The sequence below is a fragment of the Rhea americana genome, unplaced genomic scaffold, assembly GCF_003343005.1.
Source record: "Rhea americana isolate MKP2758 unplaced genomic scaffold, rheAme1 scaffold_230, whole genome shotgun sequence".
Classification (NCBI taxonomy): Eukaryota; Metazoa; Chordata; class Aves; order Rheiformes; family Rheidae; genus Rhea; species Rhea americana.
The window spans coordinates 1,220,334-1,241,640 of NW_028186347.1; the positions used below are offsets into that span (position 1 = coordinate 1,220,334).

Consider the following 21,307-nt stretch of genomic DNA (forward strand, 5'->3'; position numbering starts at 1 on the left):
TGGAACTACTGAGGAGTCACTGAAGCATTGGCATCCATGCGCCAGCACTCACTGCACATCTGGTCCTTTGGTCAGCCAGCTCAGATCCTCTCTGCTGGCTACTGCCCAGCTGGGCTGAGTACTGGCAGCAGCACCAGTGCAGATAAAAAACTAGTGCACAGCCTTCCACAACACAGTACAGTACAACCAATTTCATGAGAACAGAGGTTTTCCTACCAGTTCATTGAACGAAGCACCTCATAGCAGAGAAATCCTCTTATCGATCTACTGCTCCTCCAGGCAAGTTTTGTTCCCAAAATAATTCTTTATGAGTATCACTGGGAAGGGTGCTGCGTATCTTGGGCTATCCCCAGCAAAAGAAGTGCACTGTGTTCGAAAGAATGTTTGGAAGTGTTCAAAGGATTCAAGAGTACTCCTGAGAAGTTATAAACCACTGCATGTCATTGACAACACCTGACATGAATAGTCTACAGCCTCTTCGCTGTCTTTTTTGATCATGTTCTACAAATGCACCTCATATAAATATCCAAATGATCAATTTGCACATAGGAACATCAAAAGGAGAATGGACCTTCTTGTAATTGTTTAGTTGGCCCAGGGGCTTACTCTGATTGTGAACTACTTATGTCTCTCCTCTCACTGAAATTTCTCTGTGGAATGAGAAGTAAATTCTGCTCTTTTTCTGAAGACCATTCAGGATGACCTGTCATAAGCCATTTACATATTGCATATGTATCCAAAGAGAATGCAGCAAATGTATGTACTATAATATACCTATCATTTTCAAAAAAAGTACAACTAGTCACTAATGGCAGATACGAGTTGCTCAAAGGTTATATCCTCCTATATGATTGCATTACACTCCTCATGTACCTGCAAAGCTTCTCTTTCTGCTTCTTGTCCTGAAGTACACTGGAGGGAACACAATAAAGAACAAAGCTGGATTTGCAGAAAATAATCCATCTCAGTATATTACCCTTTACTAATAAAATGATTGCTGTAGAATAGAAATAAACACAGCCAATGTGTTATGAAAGAAGAATACTGAAGAGGAATGTCCAAAAAAGAACAACAGATGAAGCGTGGAACAAAAGTTTTCCAGGATGATGACACTTAAGGAACTATGGATGGATTCAGAGGATTTTCCTGAAAGTCCAGAACACTTTTTTTGGTGAACAAGCATAAAATAGAAGAAGACAATTTGAAATGATGTTGCAGAAAAACAGGTTTTGCTCAACCTATGAGGAGCCATGGTGAATAGAAACTGTGATACTTTCCTGTGGAGCTAGTAAAGACACCTCCTTCCAAACAAACAAAATTCGTGAACTGAAGTCATTGTATTGCTTTTTCGAATTCTGCCAGGTTTTGGATGTTCTTCTCACATACCCCAAGTGCACAGAAAAAGTCTTATGGAAACAGATTGTAAGTGAGATTTAAACAAGACCTAACTAGTGATACATTTCCTTTCTAAACCACAAAAAATTTAAAAATGTAAAGGTAAAATGTAAAGGGGCATAAAAAGGCATTTTATGATCTGAAAAAATAAATGTAAGGTAAAAGATAACAAAATGCAGAAAGGACCTGTTAACTAATCGATCAACAATTCCAACCTAAAAGGTTGAACTTCTAAAAGATTGGAAATCAGTCAGCTGATGTGCACTGAATATGATGAAAATGGAACGTTCATATTATTCACACTTATATCACCAATTATCAAAGCTTTTAAAAGAAGAAATGATATTTTTGCCGGATATCACAGATCCAAATTTCAAGGGATTTTAGATATCTGCATAGAACTCCGATCTTGAAATACCTTTTGAGGATCTAGGTGTTTGTCTCTCGGGTAATAAATAACTTTTACAGGATCAAGCACAACAAATTAACCTACATTACGAAGATTTAACGAAAAACCATGAAGTGCAATGCTGACCTCACATCTGCCTAAGGCTGGTGCAATTCCACCACTTTATGTTACACACCTGGCACTGTGCACACAGAAAGGTTACTCCTGTTTATGCTGCTCTCAGTAAGACCACGCTAATGCCACCAGACATTTCAAAATGATTTCTAGTATGAATTGCTAGTATGTCTTTTCATGCTTCGCCATTCAATAAATTCCTTAGTAATCTCTTCTAAATGAGGTAAAATCTCATAGCAGAAAGAAACATGTCAAAACCATTCATTCTTTTTTTTCTGTGATCAAAAAGAAGATTTGCAAGATGATTCATTCGTGCATATTACTATGCCCAAGTGTGTTCCTCTTCAAGTGTGAACTGAGTWTTGTTTTCAGCTTTCTAGGTTAATGCAGAAGTATCTTACAAATTTATAAGCACATCAAGACCTGGAGGACATCTCTTTTACTTGGAAGGTTGGTCAGAAGAGTACTGTGAAGAAAACCAACAAAGTATTGCAGGAACCAACTTCAATGGAGTCCACTAACAAAGTGGGTCTTCAACACACTGACACCAACAACACAAATGCTGAATGACTCGCAGAGACAGAGCAGTAGTGTTGAAAGATAGGCATGGTTCAGAAGCGAATGAYGAGTCCCTGTCTCAAGCAGTTAAACTGAATCTATGGTATATATATTGATATAAGCAGAAACAGAACACTATACCCTGTCCCTTTCCCCACCCTCTTCAAATATAAACTCCGAGCCCCCAGAAAACAACATTTCCCCCTCAGGAAATGTTGAACTGTCATCAGGAGTTTTAACAACCAGCCCAGACCAGCAAAAACCACACACAGTTCTTGACAACGAGAACCTCCAGGTTACGAGCTTTCGAAGCAAAGCCTCTCACTGGGTGGGTCACACGTGGCGGCTGCTTTCCGTGGAAAGCCGTTGGGACASAGGGTGCTGCGGCTAACGCTTACGCTGCCTGAGGGCTCCTAGGTAAGGCCTCACCTCTGGGTCCTGTAATGACAGGTCGATGGTGCTGTGTGAAAGCCGTTCCAAGGGAGGAGGTCTGCGAAGGCGAGGGACTGCTGAAACCAGACTTCTCTGACTTCTTTAATGTAGTTGGCGATGGCATTCCTGGCAAGAATGATTGATAAGTGCAATTTAATAATGCTAGGTCATGGAACGACAGCCTATGCATTGTGAAAGTGGGTGCAGAAGCAGCTAGATAAACTTAAAGGACAAATGAAATTGAATACAACAGCGAGCTGAAAGCTCACTTTTATTTATGGTCTTTCTTGAGGAAGAAGTGGCCATGGTTTGCTCTGAGCAATGAGTACTAAAATGCAGCCATATTTTTCTTTTAAATCTGAAATATGGATAAGATGCAGCTTATTATTGCTACTGAAACCTACTCTGCTTTATTTTTAGAAATCTGTAATAGCTGGAGCATTTGGATTTTTACAGGCTTTTTATGAGTTCTGTCTTTCACTCACTGGTTTAGTAGATTATTGCAAATGGATCTTTTAAATGTGCTGCAAGACTCAAGGCACAACTAGAGAATGAAGTTTTCTGAGTTCAGACTTTGCATTTCCTTACTCTGACTTCAAAGGTATTTTAAAGTAATATATTTATGTGGTTCCCTTTTACTTTCCATTTTTTTTAAAGGTGAATGGTATTTATGTCTTTATATTAGAAGCCACACTGGCATTTTTTCAGAGTTGTTATTATGCCCTTGAACTATATCAAAGGCTTCCAGTGAAAATCTGAGTTGCCATGGGTGAAACTTCTTCCATGGACAGGCAGAAATGGTGCAATGCTAATATGACCATTATTATATTCTAAAGGAGTAACTCCTCTGGATATTGTATCAAGCCTGTGGTTTATTCAGCTTCTATGTTATACCAAAGAACTTTGTGGAAAGAATGTATCGCAATGGGCTCTTAAAATCCAAGCTTTTATGCATATGGTTTATGCCTGGATAAAGAATATTGCAGCATACAGATAAAGGATATGTGTGTGTCTGTATTATCTATGGTTTTATAGATGTTGAGGCAAACAGATGTTTTGATTAGCTGTACATACCTCTGAAAATACATCATTTTCAGTATATACACCAGACATTTTGAATATCTGTAGAGATATAGCAAAATCAAGGTGCAGGATTGTTGAGGTTTCAGGTGAAAAAGCAAAACCTCAGCTAATGTTGGAAGTTGAACTTCCACTAGCAAAATCAGTCAACCTTATTTCCAACTCTGTATTTTAAAGAAGTTAATTGCTAAAAATTGAAGAGAAAGGCCTGGACATTATTGTCTCTGGAAAATATTATTAACGTTGTATTTAATAATGCTAGTTTTATAGTCCCTGGGATGTTGACTGCAATATGCAGCAGCCTTCTTGTGCTTTATACACTGCACTGCTGGGGTCTTAATGGTTTTGGTGAATTTTGGCAATTTATATTCAGAAAGTTAAATAAAGTAAGGGAGTGGTTAGAGTTCCAGTGCTGTATTTACAATTTTCTGTCTTGAAACTGTTTGCTACAGGGGTCTTCTGTTGTGGTGGCTGTTGCCTCACAGCAAGAAAAGTTACATATGCTATTTTTTWAAAAATAAAAGTTTAGAACTGGCAGACTATTGTGCGAGAGAAATGATGGGTTGTTTTTTGCATATTGCTTTTAAAGACTTTAGGGTAGGAACCAAAGCAAATGAGTTGGTTCAGACTGGGGGTGAAGAAAGGAGGAGGCTGAACGGAGCATTTGGAAGGGATCGGACCAACGCAGCGTGCTGACCGGCTGCTCAAAAGGCCTGGTGGGCTGCAGCTTTGAGTCGCATTTGAGTGTCYGTATTCATCACAGAGACACTCCAAAAAGTTTCGGTGCTGCTGACCCAGATGCCTGCACGATGGAGGAACCCGGGTGGTAGATACCAAATGAGCGTCACCGCCAGCTCAAACACAAAGTCAAGGGCCAAGGGCGGTAGAGGATCTCTGCCCCGTCCCGGGCTGGCCTGTGCAAGGCGCCAGGCGTGCCTCCAGGGCAGGCTGAACGCAGTGGACTCCATCCCTCTGAATGCAGAACGTCAGGGACAGAGCAAGTTTATGCACAGGGATGAGGGCACTAGACCAGGCYTCTTGGACCTCCTCCATCTGCAGCGTCGTGCAGCACCTTGCATGGAGGCACCAGGGCCCTCGTGCTAGGAACGGGGCTGTGCAAGGAATAAGGTCACTACAGCTACGCACGCTATGGTGCCACCAGTCTTGCCTGCTTTCCCCCATATCCCCTAGCTGCATCCCTACTTCAGCGTTACGGGAAATATAATAAAGCTTCTGAGAGGGTGAATAAGCTATGATTTTACCCCTCTGCTTTAAAAAATTGCTGGAGTGATCTAAACCACGGYTTGGGGAAGGGACAATTTAAAGCTGCAGCAGGTTCATGTGATTGCCTCCAGAATGCTGAAACTTGAGGAGCTTCAGCAAAAAAGCAGAGTGACCTTGAACTGTGGCAGTGCTGAGCAGTGTCATTCTCATACGGGGATGGGTTTTATACGGCTGAGACAGCCGTCGTGGGATGCAAAGGGAGATTCAGATGTAACCCTGTGCTGTGAAACAGTGAACAGAAAGAAAACTTGAAGCCTGGCTAACTGGTTCCATTTTTTTTGTATTTATTTATCATCGTCATTATGATTGCCATTACTAATACTACTGCTGTTATTTTTATTTCAGCATGTTTTGAAATGCCTTGGTTTCGAAACAGTCCAGCTCTACCATGTTTTTATTTTGTTTGAGGTTTGTAATGACACATTTTATCGTGAGTGATCACATCCATCAGATCTCAAGAAAAAAATGGCTGCTTCTTAGTTCAGAAGAATATGCAAACAGGAGCTTAATTACTTCACTTAATATTGACCAAGAGAAAGAATAAGACGAGCTTGCCAGCTCATTTCCAAAGCATGTTTTGTCCTTTAAGAGGGAAGGGTATGACAGAAAGTTAGGCAGTGCAAAGCAATTAGCATCATTCACATATTATGGTGCGCTAGCATGGTGCTCTAGCAGCAAAATTCAAACATTCTTTGAATGGGTTAATAAAAGAAGAAATACAGTCTGCATGCAAGAAAAAGGTTTCCAAGAACAAGCCAAAATATGTCCCATTCTTCTAAATTTATCACAGCCATGTCACATTATCCTTGAGACTGCCAGGAATGTCAATTTTTTTGCAATTTTAAAAAAATATCTCATTTAGCACCATATGTTTGGTTAATGTGCCTGATATATCCTGCGTATTCTTTAGTCCATCCCTTTCTAATACTCATTTTCATGTTTTCCCCCTTGCTAAGCCATATGTTACAACGCTGGCCACTCTGATGAAGCTCCTTCCGGGAGACGAAAGCGAAAGCAAGGGAACTCGGGCTTAATCACCCAGAAAAATTTAAATGCGATCCTACAAGTCGCACCCGGAGGTAAGCAACCTCAGCACTCCAGTTAGCACGGCAGGTGCCCGCAGCCCAGGAAAATCAGGCCACCTCCCCGGCAGCAGGTTGGATATTAACRGCGCCGAGGCTCGAGCTAAGATGGATGGCTAAATATGGAATTAGGTGGGTAATTGCTGGCACCCATGTAGGAGACTCTGGGCCAGTTTTAAAGGTCTTCTGTTTCATACCTAATGAGTTTTAACGCCTTTAGTGGTCCCCAGGCCTCAGCTTCCCCTCCTGTGTTGCTCAGGGATGCAGGAAATTAAAAAGTTAAGGCTGAAGCTAGCCCGGGCAGAGCCGCTGCCTTGCACGGCTTTCCTCGGCATCGCTCCGCGCGACTGCTGCGCACGCCACGCCGACCGCGGCATCCCGCTCGGCCCCCGCGTAAGGGCTGCTGCCAGCTCAGCGGGACACCTCCGAGCCGCCGCTCGCCCCGGCGTCCTCGCCGGAGCAGGGCAGCAGCAAATTACAATATCCCCGCAYGGCCTCAGCTGCGCTGGCCGGTGGCGAGGGCCGGGAGCCAAGGATCCTCCCCGTTGCCTGCCTCCTTCCATCCATCTGCTGCGAGCAAGGAACGAGCCCCAACAGCCAGAGCGCAGCGGCTGGGCAGCCCAGGTGGGGTTTAAARGCGTTTTTTGCTCTTCTGTAGGTAGGGCTGCTGTCCAAATCCCAGGCACACCTGGCGTTTTTAGGAAACACGGATTTCGTAATTTGGGCCCAATTCTCCTCTGAATGCTACTTAGAGGGTAACGGGAGAAAATCAGGCTGAGCCTATTTGCATCCTATGGCAGCTTTTAACTACAGAATACATGGAAAAGTTAATTGCTAAATAAAAAGGAAAATAAAGGGATTTTGTAGCACAAAACACAGTCTGAGTGGTTGTGTTACTTTAACTTACTGTACTTGTATGCATGTGATAGCATAAATAGATATATGCCAAACATATATGGTCTTAGCCTGCTCCCGTTAACATGAATCAGGGTTTTTCCACCGGACAGAGGGAGCCAGATCAAAGACCATGATGGTGCTAAATGGAACAAGATGTATATTCTCATATTTTTTTTTTCCAAAAGGAAATATTAATTTGACATTGGTTTTCCAGTTGAAAAGAATTTTAATTGCAGTACACAATAAGCAGAAAATTCAGACAACAATAATCTTGAAACTGTTAGCAGCATTATATTTCTATCAAGGAATCCGTGCGCCTTTTCAACATTAGAGCTTTCTGAATTTTCATTAATTTGGCATTTCCCTAAACACACAAGTTATTTTGTTCATTCCACATCATGCATCACACCCTTCTGCTCAATGCATAATGCAAGCGTAAATGGGATCCTTGTCCTTGAGAGACTCTGGTCACTGGAGCCATTGTATGGATGTTGAAGTCCCGCAGTAAGACTTTCCAAAACTCTGCACTTCGCAAACCTCCAGCCCAGGTTTAATCAAGGAATTCACAGGAATACGTCATGTTCCTCATCTTCTAAGGGGCACTGGAGCATTGGGATGTTTTTAGTTCCTCTACCTCCTAATGCTTGCCAGTACTAGAAATGCACCACATAATAGTCCTCCTTGAGTACAGCTAAAGATCTTCAAATTTTCGTGTATGAGGCTGGTATTTTTTTAAATGGACCAGAGAGTGATGTGTGAAAACTGAATGCACAAAATCCTTCCCAGAATAAATAAATATCTATTAACCTACTTTCCTATGCACCTTACTCACAGTGGCACTGAAATTAGGATTAACTTCGATGAGGTGAGTGGAGGCACAGCAGCRTAAGAGGAGAACAACTCCCTCTCTCTCCAGATCCGTATCTACACCTACATATCCATCCAATTTCACTCTTGAATCGCTAGCGTTCTTCTGACTGCACACATCTTAAACAATAACTCCATATCGTTAGTCACATGGGTAGTCCAGCTAATGTTCGCCTCCAAAGACGACTTTTGGATAATTACCCCAATATTCCCAGTAGCTTTCTGTCACTAGAGTCTTGATGGAGATTTCGGATCAAAAGCTATGAATGAAATATGGTTTGGCTCTTCATTCTCAAGGGATGCTATAAAAAGGAATCAAGGAAGCTCAAATATTACCAGGTGGACAGGGACCACAACAACATGCAGAACAAATAGATGATGCAGAAAAACAAGTTGGCTGTTGAAGAAAAAACCTGATACATAAAAAGGATTTTCAAGGAATTTTCACTCTTCTGTGGAAATTATTCCAGCAGTATCACTGAAATCAGGATCAGCAGAAGCGCTTATCAGCTGCTTTTTTTTTCTGGGGAAATCTTAACTTGTCCTCTAAGTTTCTTAAAATTTGGATGGCTACAGTGCCGTCAATCAGACTAACTGTTTTACGTATTGCTGAGCAAACTTTATCTGTCATCCCCTGAGCTACGACCACACTAACTGCTATCCGCCAGTTTCTCTGTGAGTCATTCCAGGATACACAAAATACAACACACGTGGAAATTCACTGATCTTGAAGAAATGCTCCTGATTTTCTACATTTTGAATGTACTTGGGATGCATTCGCTCCCCTGGTCACGTTCAGAGTTACCAAGATCAATGATTAACTACCTGCCAATGAGCACCTCACTTCACAACACAAAATCCAGCTTAATGAACAGTGATTTCTACAGAAGTAAAATGAAAGCTGCCCGTCTATCCACTTATCAAACTGCTGCATATGCATCACCAGCACACATAACCGGCTTCCTCAGAACTCRACATCTGAGAGACCATCGGGGAAACAGAGCTAATCTATCAGTCCCCATCAACATCACACCACAGGTGACTGCCAGATACTTAAGAAGCTATCCAAAAGCAATGTCACAACTCTTTTTCAAGACACTACAAAAGCAATGTTCCAAATAAAATAAAGCAAATGCACGTACAAGTAAATGAGCCAAAGAACTTAATAAAAAGAGATTGATTAAAATGAGGACCAGAATGTTCAAAAAAGGACTAAGAGAGAAAGRTGCCAAAGGCACATTAAATGGATTCAATGGCTTTAGGTTTTAAATGCTTTTGGACTTCTCAGCAACTTTTAGCCAAAAAATGACAATTCAAGTAAGAATCAAAATTATGATTCCACTTAAGATAGAGAAGGTTGAAATTTCTACTTTGTAAATGAGTACTGCTCCCTTTACGAAGGAGAAGTATCGGCTTATACCAAGGGAAAATCTTGTCTACAGAATTTTAAAAGTGAGGGACACAAAAAGCATCACTARTTTAAAACCCTACCCCACTAATGTCTGCCTCTATTTTTCTGGTGCGGTGTTGCCATACAATAYGTTTTCTGTTTGCAGCTATGTGCACAGTATCATCCGGATTGGTTTAGCTCTCGTAAGTTAGCCTTCCTTCCTGTTTCGCTGTCCAAGTGATTCTTTTATTCCCAAATAAACTGGTACTCAACTTATTACCAATTTCCTCATAATATAATTGCATGTGAATTTTATTTTTGAAAACTTTAATGAGAAGTGTAATACATAGCAAAGTGACAGCTAAATTTTCTCTCTGATTTAATGTTAGTTTCAATATCATTTTGCATTGTACAAATATATAATCAGAATAAAAAATGTCTTCTAATGATGTCTTTAAACATCTAGTCATTTAAAATTCATGATTATGTTTGTTTCTTTGCAAATGTTATTTGAGAGTTTTTCAGTATACTTGGCAGGGACAAACTGCAGCCATCCATAGGAGAATACACCTTTATGTGGGTGCTTTGGGGATGGAACATCTATAGCTGTAAGGCAAAAAATGCCATCATAAATTTGGATGGCATTTACAAAGCCCTCAAAAAGTCTTTGCATATGATTATAGCTGAGRTATGATATTTTTGCAAGTAAAAGACCCAAAATAGATTTATGTTTCAACTATATCTTCCTGAGATGCATACGGATGCTAAATTGCAAGTGATACTAAAGGGAATTTTAGTAACTGAAGAGGGTGGAGTCGAATTTTCTATTTTTTTAAATTGTCTCAGAATTCATTTGCTCATTTTTCGTATGCCATCGAAAGAGCACTGGCTATCCAGGCTACATATAACAATGATGGCTACCAAATGCCAAAGCCATGAGATGGAGATGGGTAAATATGCAGAGTTTTTAGACCTGTGACCTCAGTTATTGCATGATAATGTTTTTAAATGACTTTTATGATGACAAGACTAAGTTTGGTATTAATTTTGTGTTTGAAGACTTAATCGGTATACACAGCCATTGAATGTATATTTTAATTAATAAAAGAGCTGTAGACAGAATTGAAAATAACTTAGGTAATTTAAAATGTACTGTGAAGTCACATGATTTCTGCACAATTTGAGGCAAAGAGTTTCTATATTATTCCAAAGAAAGAAAGAAAGAGTTGCAAACTGAACTCGTGCAGCATAGCAAACCAGAATGGATTTTTAATTTGACAGGTCAAGAGTGTACTCATGGAACTGTTATGTACTGCTATCCAGTGGTTCTTGGTATTTTTACCATATGACTACCTAGGCTTGACAGTCACGGGACTGAACAAGTCACCTCCTTTCTACATAACACATAAAATAATTTATTGCTAACCTACAGCTGCTGTGCTCTTTTACTAGAAAGTGTCCATTCCCAGTTGTACACTGGAATGACACTGGAACTGCCATGGGGCGCTGCCTGGAAAAACTTGGCATCTGCCAGCCAGCAAAAACGTACACCGCCTTCCCACAGATCACTTCTCCGGTAGGTGATTATCAGAGAGGCAGGACCACCTTCATTTTTTGGCATTCCCAATGGTTTTAAGATTCTGGGAGGAACTAAGAATCCCCCTGGAAAACCCAACATTCCCCTTTGCAGAGCACAGCAGTTTGGCTTCGGCTTCATTTCCAAAGGAGATGTGTACGATCATACGGCCTTCAGGTCTGCTTTCGTGACCTGCCCAACACCTCTCAGTCGAACAATTTAAAACACGTGTGACAGAGAGGTAGAGACCTCACAGGTAAAAGTCTCTACAAGCTTCACGAAAACAGGCATGGGAAGAGCAGAGGTATCATGTAAGCTCTCGCCTTACTAGACATCGGAGAACCCACACAAGAGGGACACCTGGTTCATCCCCCCCAACCAACCCAAACGTCTAGGCACCGAGAACAAGAGCATTGGCATTGTTTGAATAAGCACACCCACCATGTAGTGCTCCGCGGTGGTCGGGGTTTCTTAGATATCCTAATTTTATAAAAGAAAGTAAAAGAAGAAAAAAGAAACAAGGTGAGAGAGAACACTATCATATTTTGTAGCAAGCAGGATACTGTGTGAAATCTTGGCCCAGTGAAGTGATAAAGGGGAAGCTCTCAGTTTGCTTAAGGGAAAACTTATGTGCAAATGGCAAAATTACCAAAACACCACATTGCAGAAAATGGGTGCATTTAGGTTCAATTAAACTGTAAAAATGAAAACGGCACTTTAGCTTAGAAAAATGAAGGGCGAGAGGGAGCTATCAGAAGTAACTTTACAAGGTTTGTATGCATGAGGATGCTGCTTCACTGGACCAAGAAAGCTACAGTATGGGACAGGCTTTTTCTTTCATTAGACACTTTGCTACATAGCTTTGCAGAACCTCAGAAACTGCCGCTCGGGCATTATGAAATATGCCTACATAACTCGATCTTATGATCTTAGGAACACAGAAAAATAGCCATGCCAAATCAGACTAAAAGGGTCTACCTAGCCCAGGATCCTGTCTCTGACCGTGGTTACTAATGGATGCCTAGAAAGGAGTAGAAGTCTAGGGAAAGCATACAGCGATAATTCCCAGGAATACTCTCCCAGCCTCCAATGATTTGTGACTTCTAAGACAGAGYTGGTATCATGGTATCGAAGATACTCTAATTCAAACGTACAGATTTACCCCCCGCTTTTGGATTTCTACCCCAATGAGATTTCCACGAGTCACATAAAAAGGTTTCAGTTTGGTGCTGGCAAGTCCAATGTTCTTGCCACTAACTCTGCATGAGCCAACAGCTTTCAAGCCCAATGATGCTATGTGTATAAGAGCATCCAACACTACTTCCTATGTAAAGAAAGTGAYGTTTGTGCTGAGGTGCTCTAAGTGTATATACTTCGGGAAGTATTTTTTTCTTTTTCTTAAGCAAGAATCTGGCTGCAAATTGATATTAACATTTTTCAGTATATGTGTAAAACACATGTTTCAGAAGAATAGAAGAGAGAAACTGTCACTCACTGGGAAGCTTTAGAGCTATCTGGCTCCCTGGGAAACTGCATGCAACTATTCTGGTGTCCAAGGGTTTGACCAGTGAGTTTCCTCTTCCTGCAAAGAATGAATGCAGAAGTAACAGAGAGTCTGAGGGGGTAGCTTTTAGCAAATGGCTAAAGATACGCCTATCCTGCCCACTTCAGCAGGTTGGAAGCAGGTGGTGGTGGAAGAAAGAGGGCAGGAGAGGAGAAACGCCTGCCTTCCCCTCCCAGCAGGGGACCAGGCTGGGAGAGACTCGCAGGCGCGCGGTCCCTCGGCGACGCTGCACCGATCCGCAGCGGTGCCGGCAGGGCACGGCGGCGCCGGCGCTGCGCCCCAGCGCCAGGGCGCTCTGCCCCGGTTATCCGGGCTCCCGCTGCGGCTCCCCGGCGCGCCGGAGCAGGGCTCGCCGGCACGCTGCGAGCCAAACTTAACGCGTGGGGCTTATCCTCAGTAACGTCGGTGCGAGCTACGTATCAAAATCCCGCAGGCCTAGGCAGGGAAAGCGACTTCTTAAACATCAAGCTTATTTTACTATTCACCTTTCAGGGGAGTTTTCTGAAGCATTAATTCTCTAATTGAATTGGTACCTACATGACATTTTAAATTCATTTCTAAAAGGAAGCGGTAGACACAGGGGTCTATAAAAAAAGCTTATCCTTTCATTTTTGATGGCATATTGACTTTATAAGAGTCAAAAGGCACAGCTGATGTATTAGGGAGTCCCTATAACTTTACTTAAAGCCAAAATTAGAAAGTGATCGAAAAGTTTTATAGAGAGCAGAAATATAATTTTAAGCCTCTTAAAATTGCCTGAACTGTGAAATCAAGTAATGAACACTAGAAAAGGGTTTGTCAGCTGGAATCAAAGCTTGGACTAGTCAGCATTTTCTTCCCAAACCTTATTATGGCAAAGATTTTTCATCTCTGCACTCTGTTCATCCYGGCAAATAAACCGCCCTGACCTCCACCTGTTACTTGGTGAAGTCTGCTGTCATCTTTGACTAAACCCTGTTCTTTCCCTTCAAAGCCCCCTGCCCCACTGAGAAGGTGGGAAGATACGGCTGTGCACTGATTCGAGTGGATACCAGCTCACAACCAGACAGCGCTTCGCAGGACAAATTACAAGCAACGGAGGAGGAAAAAAATGTAGTGCCAATGAATTCTGGAAGGGGGCAACATTTTTCATCAATTTAACAATGAGATTTTCATAGAAAGAAGGGTTTTTGTGTGAGCGTGTGTGTGATGTTACGAACTAGCATTTAAGGCAAGGAACATTTTGCTTATGCCGTAACAACGAACCTGCTCTAACAGCACGGATGGAGAACTGAAGGCACATCATCCCGTTAGAACATAATGAAAGCGATTTGTGTTTCTTTGATATTGCATAAGCTGAATGCATTAACTGTTTCAAAGAGGTGCCGCTCCAAACGTGTGTAGTTTCCTAGACTTAGAAACAAGTCATGGCTGTAGAGTATAACATTGCTAAATAAAAAATACATATATTATGGAACACAGAACAGCAAGATATGTCATGAGGAAAACTGTATTGCTATAGTAGTCATTTTTTCAAATATATCATCATGACAAAACCATGCAAGAAGCTTTCTAATACAAAGACATAYCAGAAAAAGCCATTTCATATAAAGTTGAACTTCTCTGGGTGATTAATGCTACGTTCAACAAAGGAGACAGTGTCTGTCTAATTACATTAAATACTTATCTTCTAGGGATTGGCAGGGTGTTTCTGCTCAATGTCACTTTTCATGACAATGTAATGATAGATCCGTTTACTTACCAGTGCCATTAGCAAAAATTGTACTGTTTTCTCAACTGCCCTCATATCACAAAAATATTTGATTAACACACTGTAGCTTATCTAATACTCTAAGCAACATATTCTGCATAGTTTTCTCTCTATTAACAGAACAAGATTACAGCTTGTAAAATTTTTATTGCACTCACACAAAAATAAATGAATAACGTGCGATATACTTGGAGTATCTTTCCAGTTCACAAAACAGGTTTATGTAACTTCTAATTTTAACTTAGAATAAGATTTTGGGGGAAACAAGTAAACAAGCAAGCGAAGGAGGTAGTCYGGTGCCCTGCTTCCCATCCTGCCTTTTGTTATTATTTCCTTTTCATTTAGGCATATCTTTCGAAACTTTCAGTAGCTTAGGAAAAAAGGGAAAGAAAGGAAAAAAAAAAAGCTTTCATTCTTTTGCTGCAAAAGACTGTGATGTAACATCCTAGCGGTATAGATCAGCTACCTCGGATTTACTAACAAGGTTAAACTGCTGTCTGTTTGCCTCAGCACTCCTCATAATTCACTTTTTTAATGGCTGGACAGGACAAGTCAGCAACGCATGGCACAGATCGGCCTAGAAACAGGGCAAGGCAGCGTACGACGGTGCCCGCTTCGAGACGGGCTCCGTCCCGCCGGACGGTCGCAGCAGAAGTCCGTGGCAGCAGCTGCGATGCTTCAAGTCTGCTCACAAACCCTTTGAGGGGTAGATTTCTATTTGTAAAGAAACGCCAGCCGCGAGGAGGAGGCGTCGCTGCYGGCTCCGGGTTTCCTATCGCGTTTCCGCGTGTCGAAGAAGAACTAAAACCCCAGCAATGGCCCGAACAAAGGCACAAAAGACGGGCTCCCCGGCTCCCAGCCCCGCGTCTCGACCGAACACGTGCAGCCGCCGGCCCGCCGAAGCGCGCCGCTGCCCGGCCGGGGTTTTGGAAGCACCCGATACGGAAAAGGCCCCTGAACAAGCCAGATGGTACTTGGAGCTGGCAGCGGAAAGTAGGAGACAGCCAAAAACATTACAGCATTCCCCCAAGAGGCCAGCAAATCGATTTTTAGCCATCTTTCTTTTTTTTCTTTTTAAAGCGATGCTATGAATGTAAAAAAGTAACGTTTCTACCCATTTTTAAGTCAGTAATTTTATGAACAACATGCTTAAGAAGGCCACAACTGGAAGGGATGAGAAAACACGGCATTTTTGCTTTCCCAGGGTGCCTGCATATCTGACATCGGGTCGTATTCAGTCGCTGCTGCCGTTTACTCCGTATTAAGCGGCAATTTTTGTTCAGGGTTTTCCGCATAACATTAAAGAAAAAAACTCCTGTAAAAGCAGAGGAATAGCAATGCAAAATCGCAAGAGCACCGCAGTGCCACGGGAGGAACGCTGTTTGCACGGCGGCTTTGCCTCCTCCTCCCGCCCCAATTACGGGCTTTCTAGATGTTTATTTTTTAACAGAGGCCAAACAATTTATTCAATACCTTTAAGTTCCCGTTTGTSTAAGGGACTGCACAAGATGTTCAGCCGTTTTGGGGTGTTTTTAATTTTTAAATTCTCCGAATGCCGGAATTTGCGATTCTGCCTGCATTAGGGGACTCTCCTCGGGAATCTCGCTGACGCCAGATGCTGTGACTCCTTGGAGCAGCTCGGAGCTCAGATCAGGTGCGGCCAAGTCGTGTTCGCTCCAGGAACGGGAAGGGGACGTAGGACGTCGGGGATGAAAGGGGAGGGATGGAGAAGCCGCAGAGCACGGGAAAACGAGCACCATCTCGTTAAACCTTGCTCCAAGCAGGCACCTTACTCCSAGTATTGGCCACGTTCAAAGGAAGAGTCAGGATGAAGTTTTACTTTTGTTTGTTCGTATTTCAGTTAACAGTAAAGGCAAGCGCTAAGACGGGGTTAAATCTGGACTACATCCAAAGTGCTTTCTCCTGTTCAGAGCAAGGTAGTGCATTAATGTACTACATCACAGATATAACTCCTCGAGACAAATGTGGGATGCTGTAATAAAATGGGACGTTACTCTGAGCACAGAGGAAGCTAACCCATACATTTGTATTTTTCAAATCTCATTGATTGTAAATCCTTACTTTTAAAATAAAACGCATTCCCCTCCTCTCTGTGAAACATAAGACTTTGCCCTTGGCCCTCGCTCCTATAAAACAGTGTCACTCTTTGCAAGAGCGCTGTTCTTTGACACAGAGACCGCAGGCACCATCTCACCTTGCTGGCTTTTTGGGCTTTGACGACTGCGTGCAAACCCCAGCAGAGCCAAGGAAGACGGTGCACAAACTGCAAAACACAGCTTACAATTTTTCCAGATGATTTTAAGCAAAAGAAGCTCCCACATTATCCTTTTTGGTGAATCTCACGCTAAAAAAAGGGCAGCAGCCAGCTGACGTAAGGAAGAGCAGTGGGAGCGATCTCGCGAGAGCAGCGGAGGCAGCGGTGCCGCGGCCACCTTCGGCCCCGCGGGCGCCCAGCGCACGACGTGAAGGCACGGCTGCCCCGTGAGTCTTCACCGAAGCAGAAAACAGAAGCAGCGTATGAACCTCATTGCGGCTGCGGCGTCCTTCTTGGAGTCGCTCCGGCGGGGCCCTTGCGCTCCGGGGCTGGCGGCCAAGGCCAGGGACGGCCCGCGGCGGGCGAGCAGCACAGCTGCTGCCGCAGCACRCAGACCTTCCTGCAGGTGTAGGATGGCTTGGAGCTGCCCCGCCGAGGCGTCACCTGAGCTAGCAGGCTGCTGGACAGATTCCTCTGCTTTCCTACGCTAACTGACTGCTGCGGTCAGAGCGCTGGGGCAGCCCTGAACGCACAAGAAAGTAACTGGGGAGTGATTTATTCACTGGTTCTGGAGGTAAAAACCCCCGAGGAGCACCAAACGGGCAGCGGATTCGATGCACGCAAAGGAAGCGGTTCTCCTTTGCACAGGCCASAGTGAAAAGGGAATCTGCTGCCACGGGATGTTGCGGAGGCTGAAATACAGAACGGGTTAAAATTGTCTGAGCAAATCCCTGAAAGCAAAGTCCACTGAAGGCTGTCAAACACAAAGATGTGAACAGAGCCTCTGGCCCATGAAACCAAGCTGTTTGCTGCCAAAATCCGAGCGGCTGCACTCTGAAAAGCATCACTGGATGGCTGTCCTGCTGTTATATTCTTTCCTTAAGTGTCCGCTCCCTGTTCTTGTCAGAGGCAGCCCGTCGGGCTAGGTGGGTTCTCGGTCCTGCTCGGCAGAGCCTTTTTTTCTTGCTCTCTGCAGGCAGATCCACAGTTTCTGATGTGAGCTGTGCACTACCTGGGAGCCGAGCAACAAGAAAGCAGCAGTAGAGATCCAGTTCAATGAACTTAAGGGCTCAGGATTGCTCCTCACTTTGTGTGTTACCAGGGGATGAGGAACGTGTAGAATCAGTGCGCCAAGCAGCGAGGAAAAGGAAGAGAAAGGGAGCGATGTGCTATGGTCCCATTCCTGGACCGTCCTCTCCCCGTCCCCTAACAACTCTCATTGCACATTTTAACTTCAAGTGAAAATGTTTGCTTTAAAATAAAGCCCGTTTTCTTCTTTGAAACAAAGATGAAAATGTGTGCGGGCTACAGTAGCTGCACTGTGTGCCGGGCAGAATAGTGATGGTTGTACTGGGAATCTTAACAAACAGTGCAGAGAGAAGGACTTCTGCGTAAAAAAGGGTGTCCGTTACRCCTCTCCCCCCTCTCCCCTGTTTCATGCAATATTTACACAGCTGTGCTTTGTAAAATGTGCAGGGGAGTTTTTATTATTATTTTTGGTAATTTATTTACCTAAGATAGCCCAGCATCTGTTTTGTGGTGAGCTTCTTTCACAAAGTTTCACAGTTGCCTTGACTGATGCAAAAGGAGTTCATGGTCCTTACTCAGTGATCCTAAAACCATTTGTTTCAACCACTTCGCCATTCTATTTGGTTAATTTGTGTCCTGTTCTATGTTTTTGGTATGTCCTCTACTTGGAAACGKGCATCCCTGGAGGGATGATCTGGCTAGGTGAGTATTTTAGTTATCTGTTTTATAAAATGCAGAAGTGCACAGGAATTTGCAATAATATGCATCATTTACTGGCTCTCAATATGTACTGTATATTGGCTCTGAAGACTACTAATATTTTCCAGGTGCCTCCAAAAAAGGAGTTCAATGCAGTCTTTGCAATTGGTCCTTTCCCATGACTGCCTGCACAGGTGATGAAGCCTTTTCCTGTGTCCTGAAGAATTAATAAATCTGAACATTTCTTTACCAACATACGACAGTAGATAAAATATTGCTTCTCCTTCCCAAACTCATTACAGAAAGTAAGTCTGCTGATCTCAACTGCTAAGACAGTACATGGAAGGAACGCAGTCCATTTCCTCACCAAGATCTAATCTATAGAAGACTTTATAGATCCAAGTCAACATCCTGAATTGGTCCCAGAAGCAAATATAAAACCAGTTCAACTTTTGGAAGACAGGTACAATACTCCCAATGTGTTTAAGCCCATTTGCAACTACAGTCCAACATTGCCCTAGCTGTAGCAGTCAGATGATTTTCAAGGATGGCTGCATCGGAGTAGACCAGTCCGGAGCTCACAGAGACTCCTGTCTGACAGATTCCAAACCAGCCATATCCAAACAGAGGGTGCTTCTGTCCACTGACAGCTTTGTATCTGAGCTTTCTGAGCTCAACTCTGAAAAGATGGAGAAAGTCTTAAATCTTCCCTGTCCAACTTAAAAAAAAAAAATGACTTTTAGACTACACCACTTATATGTGGAGCCAGAGATCATCTCCAGTGGTCTTATGGTTGCCAGGGCAGATAAAAGATCTTTTCTTAGCTTGTATGTTGATATATATAGACAATGCCAGTACCAGGTCAGTCAAAAACATAGCTTAATCCAATATCTGAAGTGAAACATCCTCTGCAGTTTTAAATGCCTAATTCCTACATGTCCATACCCATTTATAAGATGCATCTCCTGACATCTGGAGCTAGATGCAAAAAGCTGAGACAGAACATTGACTGACTGACTTCTCCAGGACTGTCCTGAAGGGATGTCTTCTTCAGGAGATTACAGCAAAGATGAGGCAATGCACTAATACTTGCAAGGGACCTTTAATTTTATTAAAAATGGAAGTTCCGTTTAGGTTGAATCTCAGGGACAAGAAGTTTGTTATGTTGTCCAGGATCTGGACAACGAGGAACCTTTGAGAGGTGTGGAAACATTTAAGATTTTTCAATTTGCACGGCTGAAAGTATGTCAGAAATAGTTTTATACCGAGAGAACGGTGGCTGGGGTGAGTCAGGAGCTCTTTCCCCATCTCTAACTTGCTTGATTTTGAAACAGTAATGCCAACAGCATGAAACATTGTCACGGGTCTCAGGCTGCTACGTGAATTGCTGAAGAAAAGCTGAGCCATTGATCCAGTGGTAATTTGCTGTCAAAATGACTATGTCTATTAGAGCAAATGAGCAGTGTTAATCATTCTACTTGATGAATGTTATTGCAAAAGACTGACAATGCTCAAAGCACCACTATTGACCTGCTGCGTTTTTCCTAGCTCACATTAAGTTCTCGATCTTTGCTGGCCTTGGCCAATTAGTTTAAGTTACCCATTAAGGTGCAGTTCTGGAAAAGTTCTGTTTAAAATAAACAACAACTTATATTGGTGAGTAACTCATCAACTATGCAGCAGTCTGATTCTGATTGCCTGGCAGAGAAACACACACATTTTGTGCAGTATCTGATAAAAGATCTATAATGTGCTAACACAAACCTATCATGTAGCACCTGTGACTAACAGATTGTGATATCAAAGTCTTGATGCCTAAGTGCTCCTGTAAATGCATTAAACTTTTAGCGGCAGGAACTGTAGACTGCCAATGACAAGGAGCTGATATGGTATTTCAGTAAAAGTTGATAAGTGTTATTGCTCTTAGAAGAAAAGAAAATTCTTATGTTCTTGAAAACCACTGGGCAGCTTGTGTTTTGATGGGATATTGTAATGCAGAGAGCATGGATAAGGGAACACATGGATTGTATGAAAGAAAAAAAACATTTAAGAAAGAAAATCTCCTCATTTTACAGTAGCTGGAGTTCCTTGAAGTATCTGTCACTGTACCTGCCACTATGGGCATCTATCCGTTTACCCAAAATCAGCCTTTTAGGCAGGAGCATCCRCATTGGGCCATGTTTGATTTCAGCTACCAGAAGTAGAAGCATAAAAGGCAGTACAGGCCCAAACRCTGTCAACTCCTTAGCTGGAGCCAAGTAGTGGGTGCTGAAAGACTCTGTAATAGTGGGGAGAAATGTGGGAAATGGTATATAATCCCTCACAGATGAAAAGAAGTATGGATCTGCATGGGAATGGGGAAATGGAGTGAATGGGAACAGAAGTCCTAGTTGTAGTATACAGTCTAAAGAAAAGCTCWGAAAAAGTTCTTCAGAGAAAATGAACAGCAGAAGTTAACATGATCTGGGAGTCAATAGGCCCTGCCTGCTGTACTTCTCGTGGTATATCTTCAGCTTAATGGCACAGATTAGCCTGATGAAATTCTTTCTGCTTTAAACCAAAATGTTCTGGACATCTGAGAAACATGATCCGTGTCTGACCTCTGATTAGAAAAGCCAAACTATGCTGTGGCAGGAGATTTGTCTGGTTGCGAAATGTTCCCACTGCCTTAAGATATTAAGCTCAATGGGGGAAAAATGGCATGGGTGCCTGTTGGTAGAAGTGTCAAGGTATGCACTGAAGCTGCCACAGGACACAGGTCCAATCTCAACAGCCATGTGGGTGTGCTTTCTGATTTTTCTTTACGTCCTGAGAATTGCAGGGTAGCACAATGTCATATCTGGGAATTACGGAGTAAATATTATAGGCAGCGATCCTGGATGTAGACCTTCTCTAGTCTAAGAAAT

At 42.7% G+C, this 21,307-nt stretch overlaps 1 protein-coding gene across 1 annotated transcript in view; it reads right to left on the reverse strand.

Moving 5' to 3' along the window:
- Positions 1–21,307, reverse strand: part of NFIA (nuclear factor I A) — a 229,749-nt gene that overhangs the window by 41,942 nt on the left and 166,500 nt on the right. The window contains exons 7-9 of the mRNA XM_085306080.1: positions 12,580–12,666; positions 11,526–11,564; positions 2,906–3,034 (exon numbers count right to left, since the gene is read on the reverse strand). Of these exons, the coding sequence (XP_085162206.1) occupies positions 2,906–3,034; positions 11,526–11,564; positions 12,580–12,666 (255 nt within the window). The remainder of the gene's footprint in view (positions 1–2,905; positions 3,035–11,525; positions 11,565–12,579; positions 12,667–21,307) is intronic.